The 10883-nt window shown below is 46.4% G+C and overlaps 1 protein-coding gene across 1 annotated transcript; it reads right to left on the bottom strand.

Moving 5' to 3' along the window:
- Positions 1-230: 230 nt before the first annotated feature.
- LOC122482851 (secretoglobin family 1D member-like) lies at positions 231-10548 on the bottom strand. Its single transcript, XM_043579142.1, has 3 exons — positions 10428-10548; positions 8726-8913; positions 231-291 (listed from the first exon to the last, which is right to left on the bottom strand). The coding sequence occupies exons 1-3, from the start codon at positions 10480-10482 to the stop codon at positions 286-288; spliced, it is 249 nt and encodes an 82-aa protein (XP_043435077.1). The 5' UTR covers positions 10483-10548; the 3' UTR covers positions 231-285.
- Positions 10549-10883: the final 335 nt, after the last annotated feature.

The following is a 10883-nucleotide window of genomic DNA, read 5'->3' as shown; positions in this document are numbered from 1 at the left end:
CTGCACAAACATTTCCTCCTGTGATCCTGCTTTCTCAGGCCCCCATAGGTAAGTGACATTAGCGCTCTGAACTTTACTATTGACAACACCCAATGGCCACTTTGCAGCAAGAGCCATCCCAGCTCAAGGCCGGATGTGTTGGATAATAACAAGAGAAATAGAGAAGTGCAGGGCAAATGAATTATTGAAGCAAGATGTTGAAACCTTTACATTTCCAGAAGATCAGGTAATCACTGCAAGACAGGTATTACGATGCAAGATTTAAATTCCACACGATGCTGTGATTTACCCCTGAAATAGATAAAGAAAGAGAGAGAAGGTTATTCATACTGCCCCTGAGGATGACACATGAGCATAGACTGTCAGTCACAAGAAGTTGTCAGTAAAGTTTTAACGGACAAAAGTCAAGTAGAATGGGCACAAGACAGGAAACTGGGGAGGCCAGTCAACTAAATATACCTGAGGTGACTACAACAAACCATGCAAGTCGTGAGGAAACCATTCCCACAGTCTGGCAGATAAACCCAGAGGTGACTGAGAGTGAGGGTGAGGTTTCTAGTGGAAGGAGGAGCCTCCCAGAATCTTTCCTCTGATATGCCAGGGCAGAGGACTCTACTTTTTCACTGCAAAGGGGATACAAGAGTGAAAGACTGGAAAAGGGGTGGGAGGGGACTTTGGGGGTACTGCCTGGAGATTCCCAGGCTCATGGTGTGGCAACTCAACCCGATGGCACATCTCCTGGGTACTGAAATTCAGTCCCTGTGGGCATTTGTGACTGAACCTGGTGTCCTCAACCCAGCAGTCGATGTGCTGAGAGTCTCCTTTAAATATCTTATTTCTTGACAAACATGTAATTTAAGTGTGTCACCTTCACATGTGGGCACTAGAGGCACAGAAGGCAAGGCGTGTGGTCGTGGGCGCCATTATGGACAGAATCAGAGGCGGGGAGTGGCGGAGTGGGCCGAGTTGTGGTGGGGAGAGGACCTGGCTCTGTAGGAGCTGGCTCAGTGCTGAAATCATGGATAAGTTCTAGCAGTAGTTTTGGTGGATTCTTTTGGGTTTTCAATATAGAGTATCATGTCATCTGCACAGTGTGAACGTTGGACCACTTGTCCTGGATGAGGACTTTGATGTCACAATAGGGAGAGGGATGTGGAGTGCAGGAGGAAGTGTGAGCCCCTGCCCTCCATGGACTGGGCCGCCTCAGTCTCCCTGTTCCTTAGAGGTAACCATTATCTTGATCCAAGTGAACTTTGATCCAATGTAACCCGGATCTATCTCATGACTTGAGGCTACACACCGGATTTGGAAGCCACGCCAGGATCAGGTGTTGCCTGCAGTTAATTCTCCTTGGCTCATTCACCAAAACCCTGAACTTTACACAACTTGACATTTCCAAGAGACATGTGGTTAGCCATTTACTCCCGACACACGTGGGACAGTTCATACAGCTCATTAGATATCTAGACCATTATCTTCTTGATTGACTTAGTAATTTTCCCTCCACTATGTGCCAAGATTTTCTTGCCAACCATAGGCAAGCACAGTTGTGAACCTCTGGTCCTCAGGGGGTACTACAAGAAGGACATGGGCGAACTGATATAAAGCATTTCCACTGGAAGGACAGGACTTTCAACTGAAGCTGACTGACTCCCTCCTTCCACCCAAACCTGTGGACATTTGTCAATGTCGGGAGATGTCTTGGGTGTCCCCACAGGGTGAGGGGGATGCCACTGGCATCAAGTGGTAGAGACTAGCCGATGCTCAGGTGGTCTACTCAAAACAAGAAGTTTTCAGCCTCAATTGACAATAAGGCCTTGATTCAGAAATCTAGTGCTAGAGAAATATCTAAAAACAGTTGTCTGTGTAGTGAAGGATCCGTAGTGTTAGGTAGCCTCACGTTAGGTGGACAGTGAGCAGAGCCCCAGTGCAGACAGGTGCCAGTGGGAGCGTCAGCATCTGTGTTGTTTGGTGAGCAGAGCTCAGTCTCATGTCACGTCCAGGGCTTTGCCCAAGTTTGTTCTTGGTCACGGAGGACCTTGGCTTCATTCTGTCATCCACATCCTCGTTTTCCTTCAAAATCCAACTCAGTCATCAACCTCCTCCTATAGTCTGCTTTCAGGGAGAATGCGTAGCTCATAAGGGTCTAGTTCTTTGGTGAATGTCTACAGGCCTTTGATTTCTATGATAGAATCTCCCTCCCAGGAATATACTTGATATCTTTCTTCAGTTCTCTTTTGTCTTGTCTTTTGACCTGATCATGAGTTCCTCAAGGAAATCCATTAATTCTTTCCATAAAAGACACAAGTTGCTCCTAAGTTTGGTACAGTGCACATTCCAAGTTGACCTGAGATAATTTGCCACATCACAACCTATTTCTTGCCAAATTTCCACCTGACCATTTCTTTGGCCCCTCTTTTTCTATCCTGTCCTTTCTTTTCATTTCGAAGAATGTCCTGTGGTTTTCAAATTTGCATTTTAAAATAGGGATAAGGAAGCACTGTTCAAAAAGGAGACTAGTGAGAAACGGCTTCCACTGAGAAGCACTGGAGCCATGTCTCTCCGTATCCACACCATGTAGCCTCATCCTCAACTACCACTTCTTTCACTGTGTCTCCTGGTTTTGATGTGTTCGCAATATGGTTAAGTGTTCTCTATTGATTCATTCGTTAAAACCTGTGTTATAGCCTGTGTTGACTGCATCCCATGCCTTATCGTTCCTCATCTACTCTTTTTTGGTAAAGCATATCGTCCCATGCCTTTTGAGAAAAAGCTCAATGGAGATAAAACTTTTGAAGATTTGCACTTCGGAAATCTCCATTCAGCTTCATGCTTAAATGACATTTGGCTGCACAGAGAACTCCATTCATATACAATGAAAGGTTTAAGCCTGTGAATTTTTACTATTACTCCTATGTCTTCCAGTCTCTTGTTGAATGGATTTTTATTCCTCATCCTTGGATATGACCTGGTATTTCCTTCAGAAAGAAATACCTTCCTTTGAGTGATGTCGAAAAAAAAAATCACAGAAATGTGTTTTGATGTGAGGAGTGAGTGAGATACTCAGTTTCATGTTTTTCATTTATAGGAAATTTTCTTGTAGTCTTTCTTTGATTTTCTTCCCACCATGATCTGTGTCATTCTGGCAACCTGATAGCTGGGTCTCATGGACTTATGCTTTCACATGCTTTTCTTTTCTCCAACTTTTGTGTTCTCTATTTGTGTTTCCGTAATACATACATTATTTTTGTTCCAAGATTCTGCTTTGTCCTTCAACTCGTTATTTTTTTCCAGCTGTCACATTTTTAATTTTTCCAGAGCTCTTTGTTTTACTCTGAATGTTTTTTTAAGCCATAAAGAGATGAAGAGATCTTGGTAATCTGGGTTTTCTGAAGATCCATGAAAGAATCCATGGGAGAAAGAGCTGCCTGGCCCAGAAACTATGGACTAATTGCAAAAGAGTATGAGTCAGTTAAGAACTTTCTTGTCTTCTTGTCTCTCCTCATTTTAGGCCCCAGCTCTGTCAGAAACGATGGTTAGCTGCTGGGGGGCAGAGAAAGTAGTAGTAAAGGAGAGAGACAAAGGAGAAATCTCCATTTTGGAACAATAGGAGGTTTTGATGATTATACAGGCCTGAATACGCTAATTTCAGAAGAGAGACATTAAACTTCATATCCTACAAAATGGAGAACCTTCGAACGTTTGCTCGAAGTAAGCAATGGCAAAAGCAGAGCTTTGTGTTCAGAGTGTTGACCTTGTCATAGAGAGGAAGATGGATGTAGGGAGAAGCCTAGGACGAGGGGGTCCCTGGGCAGAGAGTGGTCATCTGTGTTCAGGGGGACAATGAGAAGCCTCAAGGACAAAGTCAAAAGACTCTGTGTACATCAATCCTTCCTACTTCGTGTAACTCAGTTGTGAGTTCGAGTCAGAGTTTCTGGAAAATTAGATGTATCTCAACCAAGAAGAATCTAGGAGGCAAATCAAACAGAGAGTTGACCCCAGACACCATTTGAGTGTGAGGCTCAGCCGCTCTGGGGAAGTATGTCCAGTGGAGATTGCATTACAGGCCTGCTCCCATTTAGTTACCTTTCTCCTGCCTCAGAGAGCTATAGCTTCTGGAGTCTGTGTGTGCACGCACACATGTGTGTATACGTGCTTGGGTGCGTGTGGGTGTTTGGTAAAGTAGACATAACATAAAAGTTACCATTTGAACCACGTTTAAACGTACGATTCAGCCGCATTAAGTGCATTCACAATGTTGTCATGGCTACCCATTTCCAGAACCCATGTCAGACAGAAACTCTGCCCTCAGTAAACACGAATTCTTTCAACTTCTCTTCTCCCAGCCCCAGCCTTTACAGTCTTTCTTGATCTAACTTCACACTCTTGATCAGCAGCTCACGTAGGAAAATGTTCCCATATGAGACCCTGAGTTTATTAGTTTTATAACAATGTAACCGCTGAATACACCTGAAATTAGTGGGCTTGAAGGGCCACAGAAGTAGCTAAGGAAAGGTCTTAAGGGAGACGGTGGCTGGCTGACTCAGTGGGAACAGCACGGGACTCTTGATCTTGGGGTCATGAGTTCGAGCCCCCTGTAGCGGGGAGAGACTACTTCGATAAAAATAAAACTTAAAAAAGGAAAAGAAGGATCTCAAGGTGAGCACTGTGGTGATGCTAGGGTCATCGGAGTCTCATGGAGGTCCTGCCCTTCTTCCCGGTCAACAGGTGGCACCTGCTTCCCTAGTCACTGAGCAGCTGGCACCCGAAGGAGTTGGAGATGAGGAAATGAGGGCTGCATGGGTTTTACCTGCAGAGATATCTACATGTGTGTACAGCAGCTGGGGGGAAGTCTGGGCATCATTTTGCTTTTTAGGTCTTCCTGGGTGATTCTAACACAGAGCCAGGGGTGAGGAACGCTTGAGTAAGACATTCTTCCTCCTCACATTCCATGGTGGTAATCATCTTTTCCCTTCCCGGATACTAGCAGGGACTGACACAGAACATGTAAACCTTCTGGGTAATGGCCCACCCATAAGAGGGCTCGGTAGATGTAAGTGCTCACTATTTGATCAACAACAATAATGATTGAAACAATTTGTTGTTCTGAATTATTGATTTCTCTCACTCTTAGTTCAAACCCACAAACCGTGAGATCAGGAGCTGAGTCGACATCAAAAGTTGGACATTTCTCAGAGTTTGCAAAAGCTCCATGATCCTTGTGTCCACCGAGCATAGTTTGTAGGCTGACTATGGAATGCATTTCACACAGTGGGGACCTATTTCAGTGTGCATGTTTCCTGATGTGTTAAAAATACACACCTACTGTAAGGCATTCCTGATACTTGATGATACTAGATAGCTGTTAGCTTCTATTTCTCGGCCAGAGGTAGCATCAACTACCTAGTATGATTTGAGAGCTAGGTTTAAGATTCACAAAGTCCTCTTACTCATATCATAGCATTTGGAAGCCCATGCCCTCTAGTAGTTCATGGTTATAGAAGTGAGATCACATTCACAGCTTGAGAGGAGGGTCACTGTGGCATCGATGAGGAGGATGTACTACAGGAAGGGTATCGCAGAGCCCAGAGAACCATGTAGGAGACCTAAACCAAGCTGGACAGGACCGGATCTGGAATGTGATGACAGCCCTGGGGATGGCAAGGAGGGGAAGCTCAGAAGTGAGGAAGTGGGAGTGGAGGGGGCAGAACTCAGTGAAGTTTTGTATGTCGGGGTGGGGGGAGATGAATGTAGTAAGCTACCAAGAAGATACACACATCTTTTTTTTTTTTTTGAGAGTGAGAGAGAGAAAGATAGAAAGTGGGGGGAGGGGAAGAGAGGGAGGGAGACACAAATCCCAAGCAGGCTCGGCATTCTCAATGTACAGACCAGCACAGGACTTGAACTCACAAACCATGAGATCGTATCCTGAGCTGAAATCACGAGTTGGATTTTTCACCAGCTGAGCCACCCATGAACCCCAAACCATACCCGCATCTTATTCTCGGCAGCTTGCAATTATGCCCCTCATGGTTAAAAAAAAAAGGGGGCGCCTGGGTGGCTCAGTCGGTTAAGCGTCCGACTTCAGCTCAGGTCACCATCTTGCGGTCCGTGAGTTCGAGCCCCGTGGTGGGCTCTGGGTTGAGGGCTCAGAGCGGGGAGTCTGCTTCCGATTCTGTGTCTCCCTCTCTCTCTGCCCCTCCCCCGTTCATGTTCTGTCTCTCTCTGTCTCAAAAATAAAGAAACGTTAAAAACAAAAAAAAAAAAAAAAAAGAAGAGGACTTTGTAGATGCAATAAAAACTAGATTGTGACATGGGCAGCTTGTCCTGAATTTTCAGGATTTCTAGGATATATGCAACCCCATATATTTTATATGAGGGAGACAGAGGGAGATTCAGAGACACAGAAAAGGAGAAGGCCCTGTGACGTCTGAGGGCAGAGATCAGAGTGATGGGGGCAAGACAGGGAAAGCTGGTTTCCAGCCATCAAAGCTGGAAGCAGCCATGAATAGATTTTCGCCTCAACCTCCCAGAGGGATGTGGCCCTGCTGACACGCGACTACTGCCAAGTGTTACAGAATGAGGACCTCTGTCACCCAAAGTCTGAGAAAATAATTGGTGTAAACCACCAAGCGTGTGGTAGTATTTTTCAACAGCCACTGGAAACGAATTCAGGAGCTTAGGATGTATCCACATTTTCTGCATTGGGTACCTCTTTGCTTGGGACATTAGCCAGAAAGGGGGTTCAGGAAAGGGAGAGTTGGTTGTAGGCAGACAGGGTGTACAGTTTTATATATTTCTTTGGAAGTAACTGTGGCGCTTTGAATGCGGATGCTTCGATGGCAGCTGGATGCCGTTTCTGGAGCTCTTGGGAGAATGTGTGGGAAAAAGCATCAGCTCCAGGTGTCGTTGAGTGGTCTAGTCCTGATGAGCAACGTGTGTGTGCAAAGTGAAAAAAGACTTAACTGAAGGAGGAACTCTGGAGAGTCACTAACGCTTCAGAAGTGGACATAAGACAAATTGCACGGGGCAATTCATAGGATGGAAACCACATCGAAGGTGTGAGGACCAAGCAGTTTGGCTGTGCTTGTGATGAGGACAAAACATTAGTGATGCTGCTGGTTGGGAGCTGGGCTGTGGGCATCCTTCAGTACAAAACCGTAGCAGGAATGTTTTCATTGCTCCTTGCCCTGAAACTCTGTTTTCACTCAAGGCCATGTGAATGGGAGATGTATAAAATGATGCAGGATGATTCCTGCACAAACATTTCCTCCTGTGATCCTGCTTTCTCAGGCCCCCATAGGTAAGTGGACATTAGCGCTCTGAACTTTACTATTGACAACACCCAATGGCCAATTTGCAGCAAGAGCCATCCACTCAAGGCCGGAATGTGTTGGATAATAAGAAGACAAATAGAGAAGTGCAGGGCAAATGATTTATTGAAGCAAGATGTTGAAACCTTTACATTTCCAGAAGATCAGGTAATCACTGCAAGACAGAGGTACTACGATGTAAGATTTAAATTCCACACGATTTTGTGACTTTCACCTGAAATAGATAAAGAAAGAGAGAGAAGGTTAGTCACACTGCCCCTGGGGATGACACATGAGCATAGACTGTCAGTCACAAGAAGTTGTCAGTAAAGTTTTAACGGACAAAAGGCAAGTAGAATGGGCACAAGACAGGAAGCTGGGGAGGCCGGTCAACTAAATATACCTGAGGTGACTACAACAAACCATGCAAGTCGTGAGGAAACCCTTCCCACAGTCTGGCAGATAAACCCAGAGGTGACTGAGAGTGAGGGTGAGGTTTCTAGTGGAAGGAGGAGCCTCCTGGAATCTTTCCTCTGATATGCCAGGGCAGAGGACTCTTCTTTTTCACTGCAAAGGGGATACAAGGGTGAAAGACTGGAAAAGGGGTGGGAGGGGACTTTGGGGGTACTGCCTGGAGATTCCCAGGCTCATGGTGTGGCAACTCAACCCGATGGCACATCTCCTGGGTACTGAAAATTCGGTCCCTGCGGGCATTTGTGACGGAAACTCGTGACCTCAATCCAGCAGTCGATGTGCTGAGGGTCTCCTTTAAGTATCCTATTTTTTGACAAAGATGTAATTTCGGTGTGTCCCCTTCACACGGGGACACAGGAGGCACAGCGAGCAAGGCGTGTGGTTGTGGGCTCCATAAGGGACGGAATGGGAGGTGGGGAGTGGCGGAGTGGGCTGAGTTGTGGTGGGGAGAGGCCTTGGCTCTGCAGGAGCTGGCTCGGTGTCCCCCTTCTGCCCGCACCAGCTGCCCTCCATGCTGTCAGGGCACCGAGCTGATTCCCTCCCTCCAGCTGTCTCCCTATTCAACATCCCAACACCTGACAAGAGATTCCCCAGTGACTGTGTCCACTGGGCGAGGGGAGCTCGCCCTCAGAAGAGCTCCCAGGCAGGGGGGCAGCCACACTTTGACCCTTTAACACCACTGCGTGGGGTCCCAGTTGTCCTCCTCCTCAGGGCACTATGGGGCACCTGGCGCCCAGGGAAGTGACCTGAGCAGGAATGTGCCCAGACTTAGTGTAGCTCCCACATGTAACACCATGCACCCTGTGGCCACCCATCACCCTCTCAGGAGCAAGCTGTGAGGCTCCGCCTCCTGTGCCCCTGACAGAGCAGCACCCTGACTGCCTTCCTGGCTACTCAGCTGAGCAGAAGCCCCTGTGCACAAAGAAGAAAGAAGTTACCAAAATATTTTTAAGTGCCTGTCTTCTGGAATCGGAGATGTTATCTGTGCAGCTCTTCACATCCAAAACGGCCTGAACGTTTTCTGGAGGTGCTCCATATTTTGCAAGTGATGCCTTGAAGACTATTGTAGGTTTCCCGAGAAAGCCTGAGATATCTTCAACAAAGGCTGGACAGGGCAACGCATTGGCTAGCGAAGAAAAAGAAATACAATCAATATAAGGAAAATCACGCATTTCCTGTGGTTCCCTGAGGTTAGAACTAGACAGGAACCCCAGGGGTTTTATGATCTCATCCCACAGCGGTCCCAACATGGCAGCTGGGGCTTCCTCAGATCTCAGAGGAAGCACAGAAGAGCCAGGACTAGAATACTGGCTTACTAATCCTTAGTTCAGTTTTTATCCTTTTTGAAGCACATCCCTTTGTCTCCAGGACTCTCCTGGTTTGCTGACATTCACTTTCTTTATAATTTGAACAATTAAGTTTTGCCTATACAGGATGACACCTTGTTTTTGTGTTGAATATCAGAGAAGAGGAGGTTTGAGTATGAATTTTTTATTTTTTAAAAATGTTTTAATGTTCATTTGTTTTTGAAAGGTAGAGAGCACAAGAAACGGGGTGTGGTGTGGAGAGGGGTTACAGAGAGAGAGAGAGAGGGAGACACAGATTCCGAAGCAGGCTCCAGGCTCTGAGCTGTGAGCACAGAGCCGGGCGTGGGGCTTGAACCACACGGACAGTGAGATCATGACCTGAGCCGAGGTCCCACACTTCAACGACTATGCCACCCAAGTGCCCCTGAGTATCAAGTTTGTAAGTGAATAGCAGAGTGAGACCTTACCAGAGAGCGGAGAAGTGTGGGTAATCTGGAGAAGAGTACATCAAACTATATATATATGTTGGAGGATGCTACTTAGAGACTAAATCAAAGAATAAGATTGTTATTGGATGCAGGCATGGTAAAAAGTTAAACACACGCATACAAAAGAACCCTCAGGTCACCAGTCTGAACACCTTTAAATCTTATACACAAAGTTATGATTGTTTTATTTTCCCTGCAGTGATGTACAGAATTCCTTAGAGAGGGTGAGTGACAGGAACTGAGGCTCTTTCCTGAACCCAGTGGGATGTTGCAGAAGCCTGAAATGAACACTGGTTCCTGGTGTGGGCTCTTTATCCCCCACCCCCTGTCTTTGTAAGCATGCTGCAGCTGGGAAGTGCCCTACTAGGCTCTGATCTGAGCCCTGATCATAGAAGTTGAGAGGTTCAATCAGAGGCAACGTGGGGAAAGAGGAGGGTATTTAAAAAGTCAGATGAAACAGAATGACTCAAGAAGATGTGGGTCCGTATCACGGGTAAGAAGACTTACAAAAATATTGTTGAATGGATGGCTCGAATTGATCCAGATGGACAGAAATCCCACGATTGCACGAGTTCTACTAGTCCTAGCTCTAGTCTTCGCAGAACTGGTAGTACTCGTGGAAAAGCAGGGAGACTGGCAGATACAGTGCGATCTACTCACTAGTAGGTATAGTGAGTGCTGCTGCTTCCCAGAGCCCCCTTGAAGACTTATTATTTAGAGACTCAGAGAACACTAGCTCTTCTGCCCCTTCTTCTTCTTTTTTAAAGAAAGCCACTTAAGTTGACCTAGTTCAGAGAAGGGTACTCACCAGGGCTGGTGCTGGTCTGATTAGAAATGATACTCACCCTCATAGCAGCAAAGAGCCAGAGTGACCAGCAGGACACTCAGGAACAGCCTCATGGTTTATTTTGCTTTGAGTTTTCAGCTTTAGTGAAGGGTGAGCAGTTAGTCACTGAACTCAGGAGCCTGAGGGGCCCAGGAGTATATATAGCTAGAGGGCCTCCCTCGTGCTGCCCAAATAAACATGTGGTTACGTCACGGGCCTGGCTTTCAGCCCTCCCTTCCTTAGTCAGGGCTCGTGCGATCTATCGGTGTCACAGACCTCAATGCCTGGGTCAGTGTTCCTGTATACAGGCATTGCTGGCACCAGGCACGTCTCCTTTGTAGCAATAACTGAGGTTGTAGTTTTACAAGTGTATAGTCGGTTAGTTGATGCACACCGCCCTTGACATTAACTCCTTGACTGAAGATGCAGCCTCTGGTTCTGTTCATCTTTACTTAAGCGTAGTGCCCGGCACACC

This window comes from Prionailurus bengalensis, chromosome D1 (assembly GCF_016509475.1).
Source record: "Prionailurus bengalensis isolate Pbe53 chromosome D1, Fcat_Pben_1.1_paternal_pri, whole genome shotgun sequence".
NCBI classification, from domain to species: Eukaryota; Metazoa; Chordata; class Mammalia; order Carnivora; family Felidae; genus Prionailurus; species Prionailurus bengalensis.
The sequence above is the reverse complement of the archived record's forward strand: the minus strand, read 5'-3'. Positions and strand labels throughout refer to the sequence as shown.